Consider the following 27,251-nt stretch of genomic DNA (forward strand, 5'->3'; position numbering starts at 1 on the left):
AACCTCCAGCCTTTGCTAGCTGTAGATAATTTGGTTCCACTTGATCGTCATTATTGTTCGCTGTAACTCGTAATAAAAATCTTGCTTACTATAAATGTGTGCACTTGCCATATGTTTAGAAAAAGAAACGTTTCACTTTCAGGCCTGTTGCATTCTCAGAAGCCATTCTTCCCACTAGAAGAAGCTCAATTATGCAGTGATGCATCTCGAATATCACAGCAACGTGTCTGATGCCTGTTCCCGAAATGAATTTGTTCTAATGTCCCAGCCTTCTTCAGTCCAGTCTAGGAGTAGGCCTGAATATTACAGATCACAAGGTCGTCCTGTTTTCATGCCATCCCACCTCTTAATTCGACTGCTGGGCTAATTAATCGCCTAACTTAGCCGGCTGAATCCTTTTCCAGGTTATGGTATGAAGAGACTTGTACGTTCTGCTGGACGTAGGCCATTGAGGAGCAGAGCTGCACCACTTTGCTCCTAAACCGGTGCCCAACCCTCCGTTTCCCCCTGCTCCTCATTATCCTGTGTCTTCCAGTTATTCCTCTAACTGAGCTCTCAGTCACATCATTGAGCCTTTAATTGAAGCTTTTGTTTAGTCAGGGCTTTTTAATTCTAAGTAGCTGCGGCCTTCGTCTTGCACATTTTGCACTCTCATGGGCAGCATGAAGTTTGCAGCTTTTGAAAGGCCTTCTGGGCACTAAATCACAAGACATTGAATATTGTTAGAGCTAGAGGGGGGGTGGTCGATGTCTATCCAGTGTCAATACATGCAGTTCCCCCTTAGGGGCAAAGAAAATGAGGTATTTGAGGGTCTGATCAGGCGTTGATTAAAAAAACTCCTCTGGATTGCCTTGGTTAATTAAGTTCTTGGTACATCATTAAGAGTCATCATCAACAGTGCAGGAATAGGGGATAAAAAGACAAAAGGGAGAAGGCCAGAGAGGAAGCAGGGGAGGACAGACAGCAAGGCACAATGAGGGTTGTGGTTTGGATCAGCTGTAAAGACCAGATTCTAGTTAAGTATCTGAACCTTGTTAAGAGAGCTTGCCGTTCTGTTATTTTTAGGAAACTCCGATTCCCTGTATAGAGAATCCCTTGATTAAAAACGGTCTCTCCAGGTTAGCGGATGCATTTTTAGAATAGGTTTACTATTCTCCTTTGTAGCATCCAGATTAGTGAAGAGAGAGATTCAACAGTGGGTCGTATTCTGTTTAGTTTAGAAGGTGGGTTTCTCTCTCTTGTTGGCCTGTGTAGAGGTTGAGGAGAGGACAGTTTAATGAGTCACAGTAAGTTGTGCAGGCTGCTTTGAATGGTCAGTGAGTACAGATCATGCTAATTAGACAAATAATTGGTCCAGTTAACGTGCTCAGAGTTCAGTTTCAGTGAAAATCAGATGTGCCTCTGCCTCCAGACACTTTCAGACCCCCAAGCACAAATTACCAGCCGTCTCTGAAGGTTTTAATGAGCAGGATTGGGAATTCCTGATCTCAGCAAGTGGGTGCAGGTGGAGTTCCTGAAGAACAGACATATGGATTCAGGCAGTGCTACTGTTGAAGTTTCAAGACATTTTAGTGCAGTTTAGAACGAGTTCCAGAAATAGACTTCACTGCTGCAGTGGCCACATCACTGTCACCTCTGCTGCCACATCCATAACCTACTTTTACTGCTAATAATGGTCGTTCTTTTGATTTTAGAGAACCACTGCCCACTTTAAGCTCGTTGAAGTATTGTTTAGGACTTGTCCTGTGCACTCCTGGGTTATCATGCTGACATGTTTCCCGGGCTGTGGCTTGGCTCTCGGGTTTGGTCGCAGTCGGGGACGCGGCGAGTCGCTCCTTTCCTTTCTGGCGAACGGCGGGCTTTTTGCGGTCGAGTTTGAGTGCTTCAAAGCTCTCTCAGCAAAGGGCTCCCTGAGCGAGGCGGTCAAGCGATGCTCCTTCAGACTAATCATCACGAGTGTGCCTGGAGGAGGGGTGGGCATGGTGTGCACCACAGTTTGCAGAGGCTCTGGAGTGGCGCTGGGAGGAGGGGGGGGGGGTTAATTTTTCCTGCTACATCCAGAAATGCTGCTGCCTTAGAGCAGCCTGGAGCGTATCCGACGGTTGTCAACGTGCCACCCGGTTTCTGCTCGTTCCGGGATTGAAACCGCAATGCCCGTTTCTGTAGTTAAGACTTGGTTCTTGCAACTATTTTTTTTTTTAAACTGTAGTGTGCAGCTCTGCACTAACGAAAGGGCTGAACGAACCTGTTTTTATTAATGCGTGGTGTGGGGGGGGGAACTGCAGAGCTGTTTCTGATTGGGAATGAAATGGGGGTGGGGGTGCTCGCTCATTGGCAACATGGAGTGTTTTTCTTTTTGTGCTTTTTATTTATAGCCTTTCAGTTTGTGGGCACTGATTCGCCGCCCTACCTCCTGGCTCACAGACGTGATACGGCTCCTCTGTGAGTCCCCGGTGTGGCCAACAGGCGGTTCAGGGCCGGTAGGGATCAGGGACGTAGTTCCCAGGAGCGGTTATCCGAGAGATCTGAAATGGAGTTTATGGACTGCATAAAGAGAGCCGATCCCAATGAAGTCACGCACTGTAACTCCAAACATGTGCCAGTACACTGAGGAGAAAACACTGCATTTGTAAAGTGTCTCATAAATAGCTCAGGGTGTTGACCTGAAAGCCCCTGGAGGTTGTTGTGGTCACGTGGTGGGTGTGGGGGGTTTCGAAGAATGTCAGCTGTGGTGACGCTAGAGGCCGTGTGTTTCTCTGTGTGCAGGACCAAGCCCAGTGAAGATGCGCAGGTAATGTCCAGAGAGCACTGCGGGGGGCCATGTCTGACGAGGCGATCTCAGGGAGCGATCTGGATCCCGACCTCGATCCCGAGGAAGAGGATCTGGAAGAGGAAGAGGAGGAGATGGAGGAAGAGAACGACGGAGATGATGAGGAAGACATCAATGGTAAGTAGGGTCTGGACTGAACTCTCTAGATAGAAAACAAATGCTGGTTGTTTTTTTTTACGTTTTGCAGGCGATGGATATAGGTCACTCAGTTCATAGCGCTCTTGTCCAGTAGTTTCAGTTTTGATTTTGCAGACTACACAGTCCTTGTGCAAACTGCTTGAGTAAAGTAGATTTCTTTAGTTTTTTAGTTCTGTCTGTGAAGAATTAGTCAAAATAAGGTAAGAGACTTGAAATGCATAATTTATGGTTTTGGCTTATGTCCATGTTCTATATTGGCTTATTATTGCTGTAATAGCTGTGCAGGGTTACTTCTCATTTCTGTTTTTTGTTTTTGGACGTATCCCCCAGACTTTCTCCTGCAAGACCTTACTGGCTGTAGGAATGCTTTTAGGCTTTGTGTGAGTATTGCAGAAGTGTCTGAAGTATTTTACCGAACACAAAAGAAGTTACATGTAATTGGATGGATTGTGATTGTGCCAGTGGTTTAAGCCTTCAGGGCTTCAGAGAATTGAAAATAAAGTACATCACTAGCTTATTTTTAGGTTTCTAGAGATTTCTTCTTAGAAAACAAGACACTGGAAGCCTGAAGGCAGGAAAAGAAGGATACAAATTTGAGAAACTGGATCTAATGAGCTTTTTACCTGTATCTTTTCATTTCCGGGTGTCTCTGGTGGTTTGAGCATAGCATCAGTTAACATGCAGATTCCTGATCTGACCCCTGTAGTTTCCTCTGGTGTCGATATACCTGAAGGTTACTCTGGTGTTGACATACCGTTGGCTAAAAGATTTGACCCCTATATGTTTCTCTGGTGTTGATACAAATGAAGGTTCCCAAATTTGACCCCTGTATGTTTCTCTGGTGTTGATACACGTTAAGGTTTGCAAATTCAACTCTTCTGGGTTTTTACATTTGACATTTGTCTGCTCTTTTTGACAATGGGGGCTGGACACCTCTACCCCTGAACTGGTTACGAGCTTGGACAGGCATGGATTCCTACAGTGTGTCATTAACACAAATTTATTTTTTCCTAGTTTGAATTCTGAAGTCGGTAGGAATGTTCAGTTCACTGGTAACACTGACAACAACGTTTCATTCACGGAAAGTAACTTAATTATCCAGAGTGATTATATTATATAAAGTTTTTATATACATTAAACGGTGGCTCTGTGGCTCAGGATCTGCGCCTGTGGCTGGAAGGTTGCCAGTTCATATCCCGCGGCCGGCAGAGGAATCCTACTCCGTTGGGCCCCTGAGCAAGGCCCTTTACCCCAACTGCTCCAGGGGTGCTGTATAAATGGCTGACCCTGCACTCTGACCCCAAGCCTCTCTCCCTGTCGGTGTGTCTCACAGAGAGCAAGCTGGGGTATGTGAAAAGACAAATTCCTAATGCAAGAAATAGTATATGGCCAATAAAGTGATCTGATCTTATCTTAAACTAAATTCAACATGGTTTTCCAAGTACAGTAATTGATAGCCAAAATTTATGTTAATTTAGTTAATAAAGGATCCTGAGCCATGAGCCATTTCATCCCTTGCCTCTGTAGAGTACAGCTGAAGCAGTCATCTGAGTACCTGTTCATACAAATATATAAATACTTTTGCATCTTTCAAAAGGACAACCCAAATGCATTATTTATTTCCCTTTTATTTTTGGAAAGGCATCCTGATAATTGCAGGTTTGTTCTGTGTTTTGGAGAAGCTCGGTTAACGTGTCGGGTTTGCTTAGTGTTCCGTTTTTAATGTCTGAACAAAGTGAAGTGGGACTGTGTGTTTGTCAGGCTGAATTTCTTCTGTCTGCAGCTGCGGCGCTGCCGTTCGGCTCAGATCTCGGCTTTCCCAGTCGTCACAGATGACAGGCAGTTACAGAAGAAAACAAATCAACCATCCCTTCACAACACTTCCAAATAAAATGTGCACTAAGTATTTTCCTGGAGCCACACTTAGCAGTTGAAGACTCCCCAGACTTAGATTTTTTTTATTTGCCTGTAGAAGCAGAACAAACGTAAGCAAACCACACCTACGCCAAGTGATAGCTTTAAGACATCTTGCAACTACATATGCACACACGTTTATGTCTCTCTTCTGTTCTGTTCCTCGGTAACTTACAATGGCGAACATTTTTCCCCATGTGCACCACCTATAAAAGTGAATGATGCATCTTTCATCACCCATTTAAGTTTGGGTGCTGTATTATCGGATTAAAAATTTGAAAGTGTGACCTTACAGTACGTGTTTTGAATGCATACACTTATCAATAAAACAATTGATAATGTAATATTTCAAACAAGTTATTCCTTAGAGAAAATGAGGCAGAAATCAGTACCGTGCTCTGTTCTGCAGAAAATAAGGAAAGCCGCAAGTAGGAGCAGAGCTGAAGACACGTTATATTACGAATAAAGAGTCTGTTTTGGATAAACAATGCAGAGATGCCGCAGGGCGGTTGATTTTGCAGTTTTTTTTTAATTGTGTACATCTCCAGTCCTTGCGTAGAGAGCCTGTCAGATATATTTGATGCCTCTCGAATGTGGGAGGTAAACCCATGTTTTAGAAACCACGAGAAGAAAAAAAAATCAATAATGAAGCAAAAAAAAAACAACCTTTAGGGTTTCTGGCAATAATTTCTTAAGCTGTTTTGAAATGCAGGGTTGATACCATTTGAGTCAGCCAGTTAGGAAACCCTCACAAACATTCCCAGATGAGCACTTTTTAACAGTTCTTTGTATCATAACTGATGTCCTCGGGATCGGCTACAGCTGTTAAAACCAGAAACGCATGAAAATGCTTGAGAAATTGTGCTTTCAGCAATAGGATGCATCATCAGGTTAATCGGAGGCAGCAGGAGCAGGTGTAGTGATGCAGTCCCTGAGGACAAGTTAAACGGGCGTGCAAAGGATTGTGGGGAATGTAGTTCAAATGACAGTGGAAAGCTGTAATAACAGTCAGTCTGGTGCCTGGTGTCAAAAAGGACAGGAAGTGTCACTGAACTTGGAGGTGGCATCCTGCTGATCAGATTTCTGTTTGTGAGTGTTTTTAATTTGGTTAACCAAACCAGACTTTGTTCAGCTGGATCATCTTAAATCTATCATCATGAATACAAGTATACATATGCTCTGGTATAGATGTGAAAACAAATTGAAAACTGGTATTTCTTAATTCCTTAATATTCGTACTGTTTTTTTTTTTACTCATTTTACTTACTCTTGTGTGAGTATACATAAACGTTATGCATACACAGCGTGTGTATTACATTCGAATGAAGAGCATCAATTTCATACGTTTGTGCATTTTACGTATCTAATTCTTAAAAGACAAAGGCCATACAAGAAGAAGAAATCACGGGAGAGTCTGCTTTGCTTTGACATTTGTGATCCTGAAAGAATAGTGCCACCTACTGGTCCACCAACACCGCTTACAGCAGCGACCTTGGTTTCCGGGAGAGACCAGGCCCAGTCCTGCTCGGCTTCTGAAACCAGGTGGCAGTAGTGCTGCGTGCAGCCTGCTTCAGCTTCCCTGCACTCGGACCTCAGTAAAGATGCTCTTGAAGTGCCACTAACTAAACCGGCAAGTCTCTGAGCTTCACTTTACCACAGTCATGTGAGAGGTTGTCTGTTCCCGGCGTTATCGTTTGCTGTTACGGTCCAGGAGGGCGCAGAGCAGATGCTGCAGGCCGGTGCGCCGGTCCGGCCCGATCTGGATCCTGCGTGCCTGTGGTACGTCATCCGTCCTCCAGCTGTGTAAGAGCTTTTTCCAGGCTGGGGGAGCAGACATGTCGAATGCAGCCGGGGGCTGTAATTAATCCTCATCTGTAATTTTTTTTCTCCACGACGCGAGCCGCCGCCTCCGGGGAATAAAAGGAAAGAGAGAGAGCGAGGAAAGGAGAGCCCGCTCGGTTCGGAGATGTGGTGGGAGCAGGTTAATTAGCCTCCCCTCGTCGGCGGCCTGTCAGGGGCGTTTGGCCTTGGAGCGCAGACGACGCGCACGCCGCCTCTCCGCGGCGACACAAACACGTTATGTAATGGGGTTATGAAAGGCTGGGGTGGGGTGTGGGGTGGTGCCGCGCCCCCACAGCTCTTGCCTGCAGATCTCCCAGCTCGCCCTGCTTCAGCTCCGATGGCGTTTGGGGTGGGGAGCTGGCTCTGGGGTGCGTCAGGAAAGCAACGCCGTGGGGTGCCACGGAAGGCTGGGCGTGGAGATTTTCTAGTGCCATTTTCTCGGTCTTCTAGACTTCGGAGAACTGAATTGGAGTGGACATTTGACCCGTGTTCTGAAAGACAGGGCAAAGGGAAAAGTGGAACTAAGTGGCATTTCGTTTTGCCAGCCGGGGCAAAGAGTGCAGGAAACTGACATCTACTCCACACGCACACGGTTACCTTTTTCCTGAGCGTCCGCCGTCCGCTGTCAGGATGGGTTACTGTCAGAATTGCTCAGACGGTGCGCAGCACTTCACTCTGTACCGGGGTGAACTGCAGGGCAAGAGTCAGTCGTGCATCGGCAGCCTCATTCTTCCAGCGGCCCGAGGTTGCCCGGCGGAGGGGTCTGGCAGCTGTTGGAGACCCACGCTTGGATGAGCCGGGGTGTTGGAGCCAGGGCAGCGCTGGGGAGGAAGGAGGGATGCGCGGGAATAAATCCGTAGGGGGAAAAGGCGACGGCTCGTTTCCTGCCTCTGAATTTACTGTAACTGGTCCAGTTTTAGAACTCCAGTCTGTGGGCTGAGACTCAGTGGGGAAACCACACAAGACAGTACAACAGTTTACAAAGAGATGGGTTTTTCTGCTGATGTGCCTCTTCTCCTCTGCTGTTTAACTTGTACAGTGAGGCTGCTTTAGTCAGGCTAGACATCCTTTGCCCTTGTTTGAGGAGGCCCAGAGAAATCCTTCTGCGACTCCATTGTCGGTCTGTCTTGCTTGTGTCCGGTGGTGCTGTAGCCCTGGTCCCGCAGTGTCACGTCACCTGAAGGACTCCCAGTACGGTCTCTCCCAGCACAGAGGTCAAACAGCCATGAGGGGTCGGCTCAGATGAAGGCAGAGCAGGAATTCTCCTCTCGCTTCTGAATGAGCGATCGGTTAAACCAGATGTTTCCAAACGGTTTTAGAATCCAGCTAATCACGTTATTTTGCGGTATTTTAATTTGACCCTGTGGTGATGTAACCGTGGAAATGGGAGACTTATCTTATGAATTTGATTTACACATAATCCAGTTTAGTACACAAATAGAAAGTTTACTCAGTATTACATGTCCGTTGAATTCCTCCCCCCCTTTGTTTTTTAGCCCCTCATACTTCGGACCAACTTGTTGTTTTTTTGTTTCTAAACTAGGAGTTGTTTTGGATTTATGAATGACCTGGACAGGGGAGGGAGAAAAAGGGAACTGCTTCCTCTATCTGCTCCCTCTCTTACTTGGCACGCCTGAAAAAGTGATGTGTAAAAAAACAAAAACAAAACGGAAGAAGCAGAAGAGAGTGTGATTCAGGATTGGTTATTTTGTGAGAAAGGAGCAGAGAACACACCTGAAAGCAGCCCAGGGCCAAACATCCTAAGGACGACCAGACCACACCTGCTCCCGTATCTCCTGGGTATAGTCACTCTACCACACGCCAAGGCTTGATGGGAGGCTGCTCCGCACTGATGATGTGACTGGCTTGAAGAGATCATCTCCCAGTTCTCGGAACGATCCCGGCGAGAGAGGTGGATCCCGCCGGGCACTGGAAAGGGAGATGGCCCTTTTCCGGCCGCGGCTGCAGCCGAGGGGGTCCCGGGGTTGGGGGGCTGGCGGGGGGGGGCGGCCGAGCCTCGCAAGCTGTGGACACCACTGAAGAACGCGGCCTGCCCACGCACGATGAGGACGTGGCCTGTGGGGCCTGCCCAGCTCTGCCACGAGGAGGAAGTCTGTCGCGCTCCGCTGCCCCCCAGTCCTGCTTTTAAACCGCATTCGTGCTGTTTGTGAATGGCTTTCCGACCAGGGCTGGAGTCCAGTTTGTGTCGAAGAAAGAGGATTTTTGTGTTGCATGTCTTTCCTGGAACGAAAGGCGACCGCTGATCGTAGGTTAATTTGATTTGTATTTCATGTCTGTGATCAATAGACACTGAGCATTACTTACCCAAAAACAAAAATACCAATTAACATTTTTTGGGGGGGCTTTCCTTTGCTAAACAAGATAAAATAGAGCACTGGAGTGCCTTCGGAGGTTTATTGGTGAAATGTATCGCCGCTGTTCGGCCACCTCAGGAGCCGTTTCGCTCCAGATCAATAAACGCAAAGTTATGAATTTGACTTCATTGCAGAAAGACGCATCCAGGTTTCCAGGAGGTGTTCAGGCAGCACGTTGGATACAGAGGCTTTGTCTCTCCCTTTTAAAGCTTGATACTCTTCGGTTACGTCGTCAACTTGAAGGAAATTAAGGATTTTGACTGATCACCGTACGAAATCAGCCGCGAGGTAGATGGGTGATGGGTGCTACCCTGTCCAGCAGGTAGTTTTGTATTTAAATATGGGTGCCTGTTGCTTCTCTGAATGAAATGCACAGTTTGTTTTTTTACGTACGGAACTGCAACCCAGAATACCTGCACCTGTGCAACCAGCTGTCTCTCTTTGTCGTCCCGTCGCCGTGACAACCGTTGCGTGCGTTGTGTGTGACGCTGTCTTACCCACGTGCGTCTCCATTGTCTTTTTTTGGGACTTGACGATCAGAGAGAGGTTGCAATGGGTGCCCTACAAAAAGAAATTAACAGTCACTGTGCTTCCTTGTGCTCCCAATTAAAACGGAACAGGCAGAAAAAAATAATAATCCTGGTCTTTTTTTCCTCGTTACCCAGAATTTCTATTTCTATGTTATTTCCTGAATGCATAGCTAGTATTGCTAGTGTACCCCCCGAGAAAGGGCATTTTTGAGCAATGCTGATACAGACAGGGGGAAAAAAATAACTTGGATATTAATAATAAAGTAGATTATATATTAATAAAAATATAGTACAAGAAATTGACTGTGCCTACCAGTATTTGCTGTTAGTATTAAGCGCATCATTTTTCTTGGGACTGAAGGAGAACTTGGCCTGTTTTTATTTTTCCCTAAGGAAAGAAGTGCGAGGCTGTAGGTGTGGCCCTCTCTGGTAAGGCTTGTGTGGGGTGTCTACTTTACAGGCGTGCCTGAGTTCAGAATGCGTCTCGTTCTCTTCTCCGGGTGAAGAGCTGAGCTGACCTTCTGTGCCACGCAGGGCTCCGGTATTCGTCTCTCTCGCAGGGAGCTCGGCTTGGATTTCGCCTCTGCATAATCACGGCCCGCTGCTCCCGAACCCATTCCTCGCGCTCGTCATCGCTGCAGCTCATTGGATGCTCAATTTTCTGGGGTCTGAAGCACTTCATTTTCCCGAATCCTTTTTAGGTCAAAGCTTAATTAGCTTTGCATTCATCCCCGAGTCTGTAATCGACAGCAGCCAGAAAACGCCGCGCCCATCGCGTTCGAGTTGGAGGCTCACCCCCGCAGGCTCAGGGCGCAAAGCAGGACTGTATCCCCTGGGCAGGACGGTGAGCAAATTTGGAGATGTAGGATGTCTTAGACAGCATGTCTCTGGAACCACGGGAGGAGCAAACCAGCCCAGATTCGGGGAGAATGTGCAGATTCCCCGAGAGAGAGGTCCCCGAGCCCAGACTCAAACCCAGGATCCCAGCGCTGTGTTTACCACCTGGCTCCCATGCGACCCGGCCCGAAGGATGAAGCAGGCAATCGCAAAGGCGGTCGGTTAGCGTGCGATCTCCTTTAAAATTGTTTCTCTGGGCCACTCGATGCAGTTCTGAGACACTGCAGCAATCGGATTGCAGCATTTGCTCTGGTCCTGGGGCTCTGACACACAAGGCAAAAGGACATTGCAGAGGGAGGCAGGAAAGAGAGGAGATTAAGAAGAAGAAATAGCAGGACGGGACATTTAGATCCATAAAGATTGTAAAAAATCTGTCGATTACTGACCAGAAAACCTAATGAAACAGTAGGTCACAAAAATACCTATTAATGCTGTTGTAAAGGAAGCAGATGGGGGTGTTGTCCAATCACACCGGGCTGCATCCATCACTATAGAATCTAGTTCTCTGCCCAGGCTAATCCATTGCTGTTGTGCACGTTTCAATCTAAGAATAACATCCTCGCCCTTTGGTTAATCCTTTCATCAGACAAGCAAGCCTAGATAACGTTACCTGCAATGTACCTGGCTTGAAAGGAAGGCCAGTGAGCTGAGAGCACAGAAATGTGACACAAGCATGCCAGAGACCAACAGAGAGGTCTGCACGTGCCTACTATACATTCAGATACACAGGCTTGCGTTTCAGATGGCTCTTTCAGACGGTGACAGACCTGCCTGTCAACTACTCGTCCGACTTTTTTTTCTTTCATTTGTTTTTTTTAACCATGTAAGGTTGCCCCAGTATTTATGCACCCAGATCTAGATTATGTTGACAGGTTATGTAATGTTCCCGTTTGGGTTTTTTTTTTAAGATCTAAAACGGAAAATGAAAGCAGAACAGTGACTCTGCACTCGTATCCGCAATCAGATTTTTGTGGTCATGCGTTGAGGTACCAGATGCCTGGACGCTGAGGTCACGGACGTTCCCTGTGTAAGGGTTTTTCAAATGGTAAGAGTATCTGTCGGATAGGGAACACCTGCAGATTGTTCTGCCTTTGCAACCCTGAAAAGAGCTCCCTGTTTGTGGGTGAAGAGTGATCTCCACTTTGTCCTTTTTTCCAGGAACACCTGTGGCAAGCTGTTTGCATAGCATGTGTCCTGGTGCAGAAACTGCCCATTAACCAGCAGTCTGAGGCCCAGTCTGCTTTTCTAAGCCACAGGCACTTGTATAGCCCCACAAGTCCTGGGCTGGGATTTTGGGACCACTGGGTTCCATATTTTCCGTGAATTTTCTCCAACGAAAGACTGCAGGCTTTCAAGGCGTTCCCAATGTACAGCCCGCCACGAGGACCGAAACAAAACAGTGTTGAGTTTGGAAAAGGAGGTCAAAAGGAGTCCATCTGAGTCATGAATATCGGAGATGACACGGAGATACCGGAGGACGATGCGGAGCCGGATTGCCGAAGTGGTCCGCTCCGCGGCACGGACGCCTGTGGCGTCAAAGGCCTTTGCTTTTCTGCCTCATCCCACGAGACATCTTGATTTCCCAAGACCAGATTCGTTTTTCCCCTCCGATGTCGCACGGAGAAACCGCGGCGGTCATGACCAGGGACCTGTCATGGAGCGGATTCCATTCAGAACCGGCAGCCCCTCCGCTACGTCTCCAATCGCACGCTTTGGTTGCGTGACCTTCCGGTGCGCTACTGAAATGGATATGTGTCTCGGTTTCATTTACACGCTAGACACCAGACGCCCGTCAGGGCATTGTGTGTGAGCTCTGGAGAAAGTGGCAGGGACCTGGCAGAGCTGGGTCAGTCCCGGGCACGCCGCTGCTTACTGAGTGGCACAGGGGCTCCTCCATTCACTCTCGATTCCACATTCAGTCTGTAACGCAGCCGTGTGGAGGACGCGCTGTGACGACGGCCTTCAGGACGGGGAGCCATGAGGCGTGAAAATTGTTCGGAGTTGCAGGGCGGGTCTGTGGCAGGTTAAAAGCCTAAAACGGGCCGGAGACGCACCGGTTCTGTCGGTGTGTATTGCGTTCGACGTTGGGGAGAAAATAAAAGATAAAAGCCTGTCAAGCGCAGCACGCGGGAGAGCGTGGCGCTGTGGGTGAAGCCGACAGCGGAAAATAAAATGATCAGGTAGAAGAAGTGTTTTTCAAAGCCCTACAGGGGTATGGCTATGAACTCCCTCTCAGGGGGCGCATCAGCCTCAAGTCAAGTGGTCATCCCCAGTCTGCAAATTTAATGTTTCCTTGTGGAAGGAGACTGAAATGTAGGTTACAGTATCTCTTTGTTTGTATAAGTGATCTTTTTTTTTAATCCCTGTGTGTTTTGAATATGGGCTGCTGCGCTGTCGGATGGCCTGGTGAACTCACCACCCCTGTTACCTAAGACAGCCCTGCTGAAAGGGGCGGGGCTTGGTGATGGACGGGGAGGGGAGGGGAGGGCGCTGGAGGTGGGGCCCAAGCAGGGTTCTCTAGGACAGGCGACGGCTGAGAGCGTCTGTTCTAGAAAGTCTCTTTTGTAATTGCCCTCAGAGCGCGGTGCGCGTCCGCGGCAGCTGTGACCCCGGAGGGTTCGAATCCAGATGTTCAGCATCACCAGCTGCTGCAGCAGACGCTGGGGTCAGGCTGACACGCATGATCTTCATGCACAGAAAGGGCTGGTGTTGGTTTCCAATAGCCGAGCAGAACAAGATCTCTAGTGGCACTTTAAGTGTAACTGATATGAACAACAAGGTCTTCTATCGCAGGGCATTTATCGATCTATTTTATTTATTAGTAGTTGAACCTGTATTCGATGTTTACTTATTTTTTTTTTCCTGATCCGTCTATGCTTTAGCTCGGAGACCAAAGGAAAACCTCTCGCTATGCTTAGTTATATAACAGTCATTTTACCTACACTTGACAATTCTGCTGTGAAAATAACGATCGCTTTTGATTGCGAGTCCATCGTCATTTTCTGTTGAACCAGAAAAAAAAAATGACAAGTAATCGGTTTATTCCAGGCTGAAAAGAGAAGAAAGGAAACGCAACTGTTTTGGCTGTGGAGCCTTCTTCAGGTGTGAGAAAGACAGGGCAGACGGCAAAGGTTATAAAGCACAGGAGAACAGAGCCGGGAGAGAGGAGGAGGCGGGAGCAGGGGAGAGGCAGAGAGGCCACTCAGGTGGTGCGAGGTCAAGAGAGGTGAAGAGAGGGGTGAAGTCGAAACCTACAAATGAATAGAGAGAATTAGAAGAAAACAAGTCTGTCGTTGAGAGAAGGGGGAAGGTGTGAACCAGGTTTCAGGATAATTTTTGTTTCTGATGTCTTTCTGTTGATGGAGTTAAGAAACCCTCCTTTGAGAACAGAGATGGAGAGATCAGTGTGATGATGGGTGTCAGAGGTGAAGTGAGAAACTATGGGCTTGGAGAAATCTTTCATCTTCACAGCCCTGACATGTTCTCTGAAGCGGTCTCCGAGTCTCCTACCTGTTTCCCCCGTGTAGATCACAGGGCATTTTCTGCAAGAGTTACCGTAAACAAGGTGGCTGGAGATTCAAGATGTCATCTGAGTGATTTGTCCTGAGGGGCCCTGACTGAGTGTGGTGTTAGATGTGTGCTTGCAGGTGATGCAGAGAGCTCTGTTGCAGGGGAAAGTGCCTGGTGTGATCTAAATTAAAATAAGCTTTCTCTGAACCCCCAAAACAACAGCTAGATTGAAATTATTATTAGTGTAACTCCCTCCTGGGGCCAGGGACCCCCAGTCGCCCCCGATTCTCCACTCGCTTTCCCTCTCCCTGCTGTGGGGGGCACTGCCGCCCCCCTGAGCCCACGCAGGACGAAGGGAATGGACACAGGGACTCTGTTCCCTTGGGGCTCCACGATTCTTACCGTAGCATTTAAGATCACATCTCTGGCAAAAAGCAATATATTCTAATGAAATCATACTTTTTTATTATTATTAAGAATAATTGTATTATTATTATTATTATTATTATTAAGAACAATTTCATTATTATTATTATTAATAATAATAATAATAATAATGTGTAATGCATTTGCGTATCCCAAGGAGTATTTTAATTGTTCTTCATTGGAAGCTGGGAAACGCAAGTTTTGGGTTTTTTTTAGCGGACCCCTTGGTGCAGCGAAGCTTGCGCGACCTCCATATCCTTCCCCCGCCCCGACTCCCACCTGAACTCTGACCATTTCGTTCCGGGCGGACGGTTCTCCCCACAAGCAGGTTCTCACTGCAGGGCCGGGACGGGCCAGTACGTCATTTAACTTGTTGCTGGTGCTGCCCCTGTTCTGTGTTTATGTTTTTGGTGATTTCCTGTAATGTCTTTGTATAGGAGCGCACCAGCAAATAAGCATTTCTTTGGCACTGGTGCACACATGACAAACACACCGAACGAAACCCGCCAAGGGCACCGAACTGGCCGCAAAACTGTAACTTTTATTAACAGCTGTCGTTGTGTAACGTTGGGTGGTGCACGGTACCTTTTCCTGCCGGCGCTGCGAGCTTTAAAGTCTCCCGCGGTCACGCTTCTCGTTTAAAACCGAGCTGCCGCATATGATCGGACGTGTTTCATCATCCCATTTCATTCAACGTGGAGGGCATTAAAATCTGAGCTACTGTCGGCACACTGTCAGCTGGTTTTGCGCTCCCCCCATGAGGCAGTCCGGGATTTTCATTATAATGTTAATTTAGGTAAGTCCAGGATCTGCAGACCCTATCCCTGTGTGGGATAGGCACGCCGGACTTGCACACATTTCATTGGGGATCTATAAGCTGACAGAGCCATTTAAACAAATGGGTCCTGGTTAGACATGTCCCGTTTTTTGGAGTCAGGTCACACCAGTGGAGGCACCAGTTTGTGCCCCTCTGCCCTCCCTCTTAATTTCATTTCCACCTGTGCCGTTTCAGTCCCAGGTGTTTTTTAAAAGCAAGTGCAAACAGTACGTTTTTTTTTGGTGGGGGGGTGTTTCTGTTTGAGAGTCGTGTCGAAAGTGGGGGCTCTCGGGTTCAGCTCGTCGCGGCCTGGAGTTGAGGACGAACGGTCCCCGTGCTGGTAGATTACAAACCTCCAAAAGGGGGCTGTTACGAAAAGTCGGGAATGAGAGGGGTGGGAACGTCGCCAGGAGCAAACCAGAATGCGCTCAGCCAGCGCACGCTGCCCGTGCAGTCCCCCCCTGACGGGGCCCCTTCCTTGGTGTGAATGGTTATGTAAGGACTTGGGGTTTTAGTTCCTGGTGGCTGCCGCTGGCTTGATTTAATCACAGAGCCTGGGACGGTTTCAGTGAATGGGGACTGTGAAGCGCAGCAGCCAGCGAGCATCAGCGTAGTGTGCCTGCCAGCCAGCCAGCCAAGTAAGGAGAGCTTACTTGGCTTGCCCCAGCCTGTCATCCCTTTCCTGCCTGCGGGTCAGCCGCGGCTGCTCAGCCAGGTGAAGGTGGGGAGGATCTGGACCCCAAGTACCCGGTCTGACCCAGGTCCAGGTTCAGGGGGAGGGGGCAGACAGTCCGGAGGGAGGCCACATGTGACCATGCTGTTGCTGGACGACCCGGAGTCGTTCCCAGGTACGTCCGTCTGGGTTTGTGCAAGACAGGGTTGTAGCCTCCGGACGTGTCCTGCAGACCTCACTTTGTCTATGCGGTCTAGATCGACCACAACAACCAAAAAAAAAAAACCTTTAAGGGCTTCAGCCAGCAGTGACAAAACGCTTTTTGTTCTTTCGCCACATATTTTACCTTTTAAGCATCATGTAACCCTAACTTCAGTCCAACTTAAAGGTTATTTCCACTTAATAGAACTTCATTTGCCCTTAACTGTTTTTATTTAAAGTCATTGTTTCAACATTTGATTGTTCGTCAGCCTGAACCTTTTTTTTTGCGCCGTGTGCTTTGAAGGGTTTTCTGGAGTTTTGTCTGCGTTGTCGGCGGTGGCTTACTCGTGTTAATTTCCATAAATGATACTTATTCACGCCACACCAACGAGTTATTAATGGTCGTTTTCCATCCCGCTTTGCTCGGCTCTGCTGTTAAATTGCAGGCATCTGAAGTCTTAAATGTTCTTTAGTTAAAAATTATTTGTTATAATTATTATTCTGCTTTATTAAAGCCACTCAGTCACCCTACTGTTAGAGCATATCACTCAGGACCTAAGTTGTCATTATTCTCAGTGTATTAAGAATGCCAATTCTGAATTTTGGAGCAGTGTGAAACTCTTTGAGCTGTTTTATTGATCCTTTTTTAGAAGGGACAGCATGTGGGGAAAAATAAGTTTCAGAATGTCAAATTTAAGTATGCAGCTGGTGTATATCTGTGCTTGATTGGTCGTAAACAAACCTTTCTGGTATCCATAAGTGTTGTTGCATCAGGGATTGCATGTAAGTCTTCCAAAAGTACAAGAAAATGTATAAATCATGATATCTGGGTTAAATTATTACAGTCCTTGCATTTTTAATTATACAGTTTCAGTCTGCAAGGCGGCACAGTGGTGCCGAGTTTAGCATTGCTGCCTTGGGACCCTGGGTTGCTATTTGCATCAATTTGTTTGTTTGTGTGGGTTTCCTTCGGGTTCTCCGGTTTCCTCCCACAGTCCAGACATATATACTGGTAGGTTAATTGGCTTCTGGGAAAATCGGCCCCGATGTATCTGCATGTTCGTGTCTGTACGGATCCTGCAGATCGGCATCTCGTCTGGTGTGTAACCTGCCTCATGCCCGGTGCTTCCCAGAATACGCACCCAGCCACCGTGATCCTGAGTCGGATAAGAGGTTTATCGATGGTGAAGGCCGACTCAGATTTTAGCTGTAGTCCATACGAATGTTTTACACTGCCAGCCTGCTTCTTGAATGTTCTTGAAGAGTCTGAATATTGCCACGGGAGAAGACGGTGAGGTGTTAACTGTGGCACACCGTTTCAGAATGGCACAGAATTGCCAGCGTTCTTCCGCAGTTGTCTGCCAGCGTCCATATCGCCACTCTCTTACCTTAACCAGCAATACTGCCAGAGCCCAGCCAGGGACCATGTGTAATACAGCCATACAGGCCAGTTGTTACAGAGGTGTATTTGACAGAGCTCATTAAGAGACTGCAGGGGAGGCGTTAAAGTGTCAGTGGGTACAACAAACGTAGGATTAACCATTTAGGCCGCTTGTAGGGAAAGAAAAAGGTTTGGAATGACGTTTTGGAACAAACCAACATTATTCAACTTCAACTGTAAGGAATCTCGTAGGAGGAAACACGGTTTCATGCCTTGATTTGGATTTCAAAGGCGCGAGTTTGATATAATTGTGATTTTGATTTAGCATGAGGAGTTCAGCGGAGCGCTGTCACATGGATGGGGGGGGAAGGGGGCTCTGTGGGCGTGAGGGGTTCCCTTACTACATTGGAAGGATTAGTTTGATTCAGTTTAGACCAGCTGCTGCACATTGGTGAGGGGGAGAGAGAGAGAGAGGGAGACGGGGAGGGACGTGCCCCAGTGTGAGAGAATGTGCTGTAAAACCAGGGAGGTTTCTGTGCCGAGATCCTGGGGTTTCTAAAGCGACCGTAACCCAGGGGGGTGTGGAATTGTGTGTGCCGATGGGAGCTCCTCTCTGGAAGCAGAGTCCGTGGGCACTGGAAGCACAGAGCTCGTGTTGTGTAACACCTAAGCTTGTCCTTATGTAACCACTCTGTCAGCAAACGACTGCACTGTCTCTGCCTGAGAGCCTGTTGTGCTCGTGGTATATTTGTGTCCGAACTTCTGCTCATCAGGAACAAGAATAAAAATAGGTCATGTTCAGCTAGAATGGGGGTTATACTTAAATGGGCTCTTCACTAGAATAGATGGGTTAAGAGCCTTGAGGGGCACTAGACTCTGTGCAGGTTTCTTGGGTTTTCCTTGGTACCTGGTTTTCTGGATAGTCATGAGCTGTTCGTTAATTTCTGTTGTTTTCCCTACTTTCTGTGACTTACCCTGCCTGAAAGTTAGCGACATTTAGAATATAAAAGAATTTGAATATCGTATGTAAAAGGTGAAAACATGAAGAAGTAGAGTTTGCTTGTTTGTTCATAGATTCGTTTGGCAGACTTATGCTTTTTAATTAGAATGCTAGTTCTGCAGTGTAAAAAAAGGCTCTGCATGTACTAGAGATGAATCTGGACCTCCTGACACCTGAATGGCATATTGCTCGAAACGTTTCTTGTTTACATACGATGATTGTGTTCAAAACACTGGAGAGTTGAAGTGCTGTAATACCCTGCTCTTCATTTCCACACACACCACACACACAGAATAAAAAAAAACACAAAAAGTATTGAAAACAACATAAATCTATTCTTTTAACATTCCATGGATGCAAAACCTTCGCCATCACCTATTATTGCGATAATTCAGATATAGAATTCAGAAGATGATACCTGCTTGTCGAGTATGACCAACAAGATGGTGCTGCTTTAAACAAATGCCTAAAAAGATGTCATTGCTACTCTGAATTAACTTACATAAATTTATTAACCCTGTCCTGAATCTGCCTGTTTAAATCTAGGTCAGCTCTGACAGTGTGGTCAGTGTGAATTGTGCTTCAGCCTGCCTGAGGCACAGATTTATCACCAGTTTTATTTTTACAGATCCGGCTCAAATCTCTTTCTCTTTGTCCTGCTGGTATACGTCTGGCTCCGAAATAATTACCTTGAGCATTTTGACAGTTTCACAGGCTTCCAGTTTGACAAATGCATTTCTATTTGTAGCCTTTTTGTGGAAGAGTCCGGAGGGAATTTGTTAAGTTTTCAGAAAAATAAAAGCACCGGGATGTGAACTGATGAAAGCCCGAGAAGTTTTTGTGCAAGACAGAATCATCTTTTAGGAAGATCTGCGTGCTCACTGGCCACACACCGCTGGAATAGACACTATGATCCTCCTGTCTTGTAGTTTTTTAAAAAGAAGCTTTAAAAAAAACAATGTAGATTTGTTTTTCCATTCGTGGGAATGACAGATTGGAGGGGCTGTGAAGAGCATGTGTAATATTCGTGCTCGAGTGCGGGTCGCTGTAGATGTAGATTGTAATCCTGCGTCTCTTTCCTTTAAACAATTGTGGGATCAGGTGCTCCTCACCTCCCCTCCGACACCTGCAGGCTGGGTTAAATCGGCGTCTCTGCGTGCCCAAAGCAATTTAAAGATGAATTCGTTTTCCAAACCAAGGTGTGCAACTTAAAAAAGCGGTGCAGCCGTAGACAGCCCGTCCTGCACCGGCCCTGTGGGACGGAGCTGCGCAGCGGGGTGCAGAATGCGCCCACATGTCGCTGCAATGCTCGGAGTGGGTAACGCTGAACGAGTGAAACGCAGTGTTGCTCACTGGATTCACATAACATAACATCACAACATCGCTTTATTAGCCCTATGCAATTTCTTGCATTAGGAATTCGTCTTTTCGCAGACCCCAGCTTGCTCTCCATGAGACACACAGACAGGGAGAGAGGAGCTGGGGGTCAGAGCGCAGGGTCAGCCATTTATACGGCGCCCCTGGAGCACCTGGGGTTAAGGGCCTTGCTCAGGGGCCCAACAGAGTAGGATTCCTCTGCCGGCCGCGGGATTTGAACCGGCAACCTTCCAGCCACAGGCGCAGATCCTGACCCACAGAGCCACCGCTGCTTGCTGTAGAGTCAGTTCTGGTCGGGGGTCTTACCCCGGGCTTTTCAGTGTGTACACAATACTGAATCACCTGATTTCTTTTTATCGAACTGCAGGGATGTGTAGGGTTGAAACTCTTGCCTTTAAAAAAAAAAAAAAAAGACTTCATGAAATAAATATCCATGTATCTCTGAACATGAAAACACATTTTGCTGTGCCTTCAGCTCTAGTCCCCTTTGCACCATGCTGGCAGACCGGCCGATTCGCTTGTCCTGTCCTGAGTGAGGTTTTGGCGTGCCAGGAACATGCTTGCTCATTACCAACCTCTTTGATCATTGTAGATTCCGTGCCTAATTGTTTGACTTGCGTGCCAGTGAGTGTTACCCACCAGGCAGGCATGATCGGGGCATCGTGCCACTTTCACACAGGCAGGACAGGGCTGGCTGTAGGCTGCCCGTCTCCAGAAAAGGTTGTGAAAGACCAGTGGAGGGATGGAGAGCTTGTTTAGCTGAATTGTCCTCCGTTTCTCACAGGGACTGAGGAAGTGGCTCTACAGCAGTGCCTAGGGCTGAACAGCTGCTCCTGGTTACAAAGACTTTTACATTTCTCAACCAGTGCATCCGTACAGTTTACAAGACCTTTCTGTTTCTGCAGACTTGCACAGTGCATGTTGCAAGTGCGTGTCTACAACATGCTTTTGAACGGTAAATTGAAAAAGATACAGGACGCTTAAAAAAGGCTTCAGCTTAAACAATGGTTGTACTTTTTCTTTCGCATTAATGCTTTTGGTTAAGGTCCCTGTTTTTTTTTTTACCAAATTTGAAACCATTTCTACTGCTGCGTTTTAGGATCTATGAAGGGTTTTGTGCTTTCCCACTTTTAGCATCGCAATGTGAGGAAGCAGGCAAGAGGGGTACTCCACATTGCTGGTGAACATGACAATACGAATAAGAGGTACTGACCTGCTTGAAGGTTAGCAAGCAGTGCCGTCTAAAACAACTAGGATTAATCTCTAGCTCGTTAGACCGTGAGGTCATGGTGTCTTGATTTGTGCAATTATGAAGTCCAGGATTCTCTCTTTTCTGTGCTGGAAAGTAATCCTATATTATGCTTCAGTCTTCGGCCAAGTACTCCAATCTAAGTGAGCACAGCTCTGTGAGAATATTGAAGATTGAAGCCATTTCTTCTCCTTTGTCTGGTTGCTCTTTTGTGTTGATTTCAAAACTCAAATCTGGGAGAACGCAGCACATTTCTTACTATGCGGTACCAAAAGATCTGGACATTGTGGTGTGCTGTCTCACGGCCGGGAGCAGAAGTCCGATTTCCATTAATAGTGTGACACCATCTGGCTAAAAAAAGAACAAAGGCTGGGCAGGATCCCGACTGCTTAACTTCAGACCAGTCACCCCAGCTTCTGACTGCCTGCAGAAAGGAATCCAGAACGTGTTCTGTCTGACACCAGTGAGTGTTCTTGCCTTTCAAGTACAGTTATGCAAGTGTCCTTTAGAGCAGAATAAAACTGTGTGAACTGAGAGGAGGAGAAGGGTTTTTGTAAACTTATCTGCACTAATGACATACGTGTCTTGATATTCCTCCCAGAGCAAGGGAGTTTTTTCTTCCGTGTCATGCTTTATAGTTAGAGAGATACAGATGCACAAAACAGAACTATTTCCCTTTGTTTCTGCTGAATCTGTTGCTTTGCAGTAGGGGGTAAGCCTGGGCTTACCGAGGTTTTATGGGTAACTCTTAAATCATCAGTTTGTCAGTTTGTGAACATCTGTACCATCAAAGTTCTACCACCACTGGTAATTATTTTTTGTAGTCAGACGTAAGCCAGGTATTATTTATTTATGAAGGATTTGAATGTCCTGTTTATTAACACACCTTCACATACAGGTTCACTAGGTTATCTTCATCTTTTTTCAATAATACGTAACACTCTTCATTTCAATAGTGGTGTACCATTAAATAGACTCCTTCTGAGACCAAGCATAATCAGAAGCATTGCGTAAATCTAGAAATAATCTTGGTCACTTGGTCACAAAATTTTCTCTTCTATTACCCTATAGTTTCTAAGATTGAGTCTGTTTTTTTCTGTTAAAAAAACTCAGGAGAACCTGAGAAAGGTTACACAGAACAGGGGGCCTTTCAACCCGTTGATGAGTTCAAAATCTGCGCAGGTTTGTCTTAAAGGAAGAATGAGCCAAGCTGTGCAGTTTATCAACTGAAGCGGGCCCGCGGAGATGCGCCCAGAAATAATCGGAAAAATGAAAGCTGCGCTCGGGTGGCTTTATGTAAAAGTGATTTGTGGAGAGTGGGGGTGAATTATCTTCTTTTACGTCATCTGTCGAGGAATCACTCTGCCACCCACAAGTTATATAAGTCATTTATCTTCCTGCCCAGCCGTTGTCAGGTGTGTGTGTGTGTGTGCGTGCTCTGTGTTCGCTCTGGTGTTTAACCTCGGGGGTGAGGAGGGGGGGGGTGGGGCCAGGCCCTTTCTCCAGCAGTATGAGTGTGTGCTGGGGGAGGTGGGGGGTGGTAGCATTTCAGATTCCGCCAACTTTTTCCCTGTGCTGTAACCTTGACCGTGTAAAATCCCAGCCACATCCCGCCCCATACCGCACCGCCCCGTTCCGAGGGCTTTGTTTCATAACTGGTAAATATTCATGAGCTCTTGCATAACCTGTTGGGGAGAGAGTCTTTTATTTCAGCGCAGCAGGCGATTTGATTTGGTAGGGAAGCCCAGATGCACGTCTTAACTTGGGTTCTGGGCCGAGCGTTTGATCTGTTCTTGCATCGTCGGCTCCCTTGCATACACCCGCTTGCCCGACACCTGTGAGGTCGTGGGAGAAGGTCCGCGACGTTTAGCGCCTTCGTGGCCACCTTATCTTTAAAAGTGTCGTGCCTCCGTCCAGCTGTGCGAAACGGCCTGCTCGAGACACTATCCCTACCCGTGCGGTGGTGGAGCAGAGGACACGCTCTGGTCTAGGTGAGCACAGGCCTGCGAGGACATTGGAAAAAGAAGGTCAAGCCGTTTCTGCTCCTTCGTCCAGTTGCCCTTTGGGTTTGATTCAATGCGTAAAGCTGGGAGGCCGCAGCACATTTCTTACAGGCCCTGTAGCCTCAGTGTTTATCCCTTTAATTCCCTAACTCTCCTTCTCCTTCTGCCCACCTGTTGCAGACCAGCCCCAGGCGGCCCCTTACGGCGCAGAGAACGATGCTCGGGGGGACGCCCTGGGGTGGCAGCGCACCCCACCATCTACCTCACCCCCGGGCGAGACCCCGCGGCCCCCCTCCAACGGGGAGAGCAAGGGCTCGCTCGCCCTCGGCGCCAAGAAGAAAAGGGTGTCCAAGCCGGCGCACATGAGGAGGAATATCAGGCAAGTCCCGGCACTCGCTCGGCACACGGTGGGGATGAGTGGGTGTCCCCATTCGTCAGCACCCTGTCTGGTACGCTGCTGTCTTTGGGCATGGGGTGTTTAAACATGCTGCTTCTCTTGCGAGTGAAGCCATGCGCTCTGTGCAGCAGCTGCAGTGGACAATCTAGGCATACAGAAGGTGCCACAAGCACTTTTTAACCTCCGCATGTATGTGTGGACGTGCAAAATCCACCCTCCTTTAGAACAAAGGACACTTTTACTTTTCCTGAAGAAGCTGAGCTTTCCGCCAGCGTTTTCCGGTTCTGATCTTGACGGATACTTCTTGGCCTTGACGAGAAAATGGAGCACACTGAGTTGTAAACGGTCTCCTTGCTTGTGTTCTGAGTTCCGAGTTCTGAATTGGCAGCCCACTGAAGCGAAGCAGGTGTGAGCCTGGCCAGTACCTGGATGGGAGACCTCCTGAGAAAAACTAAGGCTGCTGCTGGAAGAGGTGTTAGTGGGGCCAGCAGGGGGCGCTCAACCTGCAGTCCGTGTGGGTCCTAATGCCCCAGTATAGTGACGGGGACACTATACTGTAAACAGGCGCCGTCCTTCGGATGAGACGTCAAACCGAGGTCCCGACTCTCTGTGGTCATTAAAAATCCCAGGGCGTTTCTCTAAAAGAGTAGGGGTGTAACCCCGGCGTCCTGGCCAAATTTCCCATTGGCCCTTACCAGTCATGGCCTCCTAATACTCCCCCTCTATGAACTGGCTTCATCCCTCTGCCCTCCTCCCCACTGATCGCTGGTGTGTGGTGAGCGTTCTGGCGCACTATGGCTGCCGTCGCATCATCCAGGTGGATGCTGCACATTGGTGGTGGTGGAGGGGAGTCCTCATTACCTGTAAAGCGCTATATAAGTGTAAGCAATTATTATTATTATTATTATTATTATTATTTTATTATTATTATTATTCTGTCTCTCCCTCTCTCCCTGAAACTGTGCAGAAAGCTCCTGAGAGAGCACCAGCTAGAAGCAGTAACCAAAGCTGCCCAGCAGGAGGAGCTGGAGAGGCGGAAGCGGCTGGAACAGCAGAGGAAAGACTTCCCCGCGCCTCCCGCGGACTTCATTCAAGGTGAGCCTGGCAGGCGCGCCCCGCGGGCAGGCTGCTGATGGCCCATCACTGGGCGTGACTCTGATGCGCTATGGCCCTAAAAAACTACCTGGGGTTTAGGGGAATAATTAGGCCCAACCAGGGCTGGAGCAGCCTGTTTGGAGATGGTAAGGTATTTCAGGACTGAAGAGAAAAGATGGTGACGCTAGAGTTATCCCAGTATCACAGAAAGACTCCCCAAGTCTGCTGAAGGCCAGCAGAGCTGATCGATCCGGGGTCCCTCCTGAATCCCGCGAGGTGAGGATCTGCGGTTGAACCTGTCGCAACACGTGCTTTCTCTCCAACGAGCCTTTTGTTTTTTCTCGCGCTTGAAGAAGCCCGGTCCGCGAGATTCCCCTTGAGCTGTTCCATGAACGAGTACTGCGTCGCTCACGGTCGCGTCTCTGTCCCTCAGGGGAGGAGGTCCTGAGGGCTGGCGAGGTGTCCCAAAGCACGTGCCATGTGGCCAAACAGGAAGTGATCTGCCTGGACACCAGTAACAGCAGCAGCAGCAGCAGCAGCGGCAGCAGCAGCGCCAGCGAGGATGACACAAAGGGAGCCTTTCGCGCCACGAAAGACGGTGAGAGACCCACGAGCCACGCCCCACTGCCACACAGCGACGGCCTCTTGCGACGCGGGTCTTTGCTCCACCAGGTTTTCTCGCCAGGAGAATCCTGCTGTCGGGAGAAAGGTTGTCTTGCCTTCCTGTGACTGGTGATTCCAGTAGTTTCTGCCCGTGCGGTATTGCCGTGTGATCCCCATCTGTAGTTGTGCTAAATGTGTAGTTTACTCTGTGGCGGTATATCCCCGATAAACTCACGCCTGTCACTTCAAGACATTACCCTGCAAGTATGTGCTGTCGGGTCTTTTTTCGGTTAGATTTTAGAAGGCAAACCGCACGTAGATTGAAAGTTAAGGAAGAGTACTTTTGAAATCTTCTTTAACTTAGGCTTCCCCTCACATCACTGCCAAGTGTGAAATTATTCATGCCGATTTACTGCACGGGCTCTCAAATGAGGGTTTGGTCGTGTAGTACGTCCAGCTTTCACGTTCTGTGCCCAGCTTCAGCACAGAGCGGACGGGGATTTCTGCACACTGCTGACCTTGGCTCAGTAGCCCGTTGCCCCTCTTTTGTGGAGAGATGCATGTGTCATTAAGGGACAGGAGACTCTTACGTGAATGTGCTTTCAGCAAGATGGTACAATTAGTGTCATTCATCCAGTTTGCACACCACTTACCAAGCTCTGTCATTTTGCTGGGCTTATACAACTGGTTCTTCCGCTAATCCTAGTTGTATAACCAACCGTTCAACGGTGTTGCATAACGGCTCTGCTGTTTTTTTTTTTTAACCTCTGAAGTAAAACAAGTTGACCTAAGGTTGTGTCACTGGTCGCCAAATGGCCACCTGTAGTGCATATGACTTGCACCCTGTTGATTAACCTCTTGAAAGAGCTCTAAAAATATTGGAAATGCACACAAATCCAGGTTAATTCTTGTCTGAAAAAGAGACCAGGGACATTCGGGCTGCTGATCCTTCTCCAGGTGTGACACCTGGAAGCAGGACTGCCCAGTGCTGGGGCCCTGTTGGCGGCACGCGCCAGCGCAGTGCCCGACTCGAGCGTGCTCACGGGGTTTGGCGCGGTGTGGGTTCCGGACGGGGGAGCGCGTGGGAATTGATCCCGGGGCTGTTTCAGGCCCTGCAGGGCGGATGAGGAGGCGGGCAGGGGGGTGGCGCTGACTTGCAGCCCGGGCGTGCGTGTGTGTGAGCCCCGTGTCGTGTCCCGCGCAGACGTGATCGAGCTGAGCTCGGGCGAGGACGACGCCCTGCAGATCAGCAGCGAATCCGCCACCGAGGAGGAGGACCGGTCCGCCACGCCCGGGTCGGAGGAGAGCAGCGGGGCGCACGTCAACGACGCCCTGAACCAGCCCGACGCCCAGGGCCGCGTGCTCGTCAACATCAACCACCCCTCCACCGAGAGGGACCTGTTCCTCGCCCCCCAGCTCGCCCGCGCCGTCAAGCCACACCAGGTACCGGCCCGCCTGGAGCTAGCAGCGCCTCCTACAGGGCAGGCGCCGCTTAGAATCGCTTCTGCTCTCACCAGCACTTTGACCATTAGTGTTCTCTCGGTTTTAGTCTGCCTTAGTGGGTGGGCGCTGTTGGGTTTTTTTCCCACGTGAGTTACGTGATAACTTTGTGTTCACAATTAGGCTGTGCGTTCAGGCCTTTACGTACTGTACAAAAGTACTGTCTTTTCAAAAGCCACACCTGCAGAAGGAGTAACCTTCGCTGACTCACCCAGAGGAGGGCAGGTGGCGTTATTTTCTTGTATGTTGAACTTCTGATTTTTGTCCTAGCATGGCAATAGCCTTGTCCTGGTGTCATGAGTTTTTCATAGTGTTCAAACGACGCTTTGAGAAATACAGTCTAGGGTTGATATCTTGCTCTCTTGACTGCCAGATGAAGTGGCTTAATTCTAATTAAGCCACAGTCGGGGTTCTGAGTGGGCCTTGGACCTGGCAGTGAGACTCTTGTCACTGTGCGAATGCCACTGACCTCTGACCTCACGATCCTGTGCCC

General features: G+C 48.3%; 1 protein-coding gene across 1 annotated transcript in view; it reads left to right on the plus strand.

Annotated features, from left to right (window-relative positions):
* Positions 1 to 27,251, plus strand: part of rad54l2 (RAD54 like 2) — a 58,640-nt gene that overhangs the window by 14,842 nt on the left and 16,547 nt on the right. Inside the window, exons 3-7 of the mRNA XM_069189522.1 lie at positions 2,767 to 2,947; positions 23,344 to 23,546; positions 24,532 to 24,655; positions 25,089 to 25,253; positions 26,463 to 26,701. Coding sequence (XP_069045623.1) covers positions 2,821 to 2,947; positions 23,344 to 23,546; positions 24,532 to 24,655; positions 25,089 to 25,253; positions 26,463 to 26,701 — 858 coding nt within the window. The 5' untranslated portion in view covers positions 2,767 to 2,820. The remainder of the gene's footprint in view (positions 1 to 2,766; positions 2,948 to 23,343; positions 23,547 to 24,531; positions 24,656 to 25,088; positions 25,254 to 26,462; positions 26,702 to 27,251) is intronic.

Source organism: Lepisosteus oculatus, chromosome 4 (assembly GCF_040954835.1).
Source record: "Lepisosteus oculatus isolate fLepOcu1 chromosome 4, fLepOcu1.hap2, whole genome shotgun sequence".
Lineage (NCBI taxonomy): Eukaryota > Metazoa > Chordata > Actinopteri > Semionotiformes > Lepisosteidae > Lepisosteus > Lepisosteus oculatus.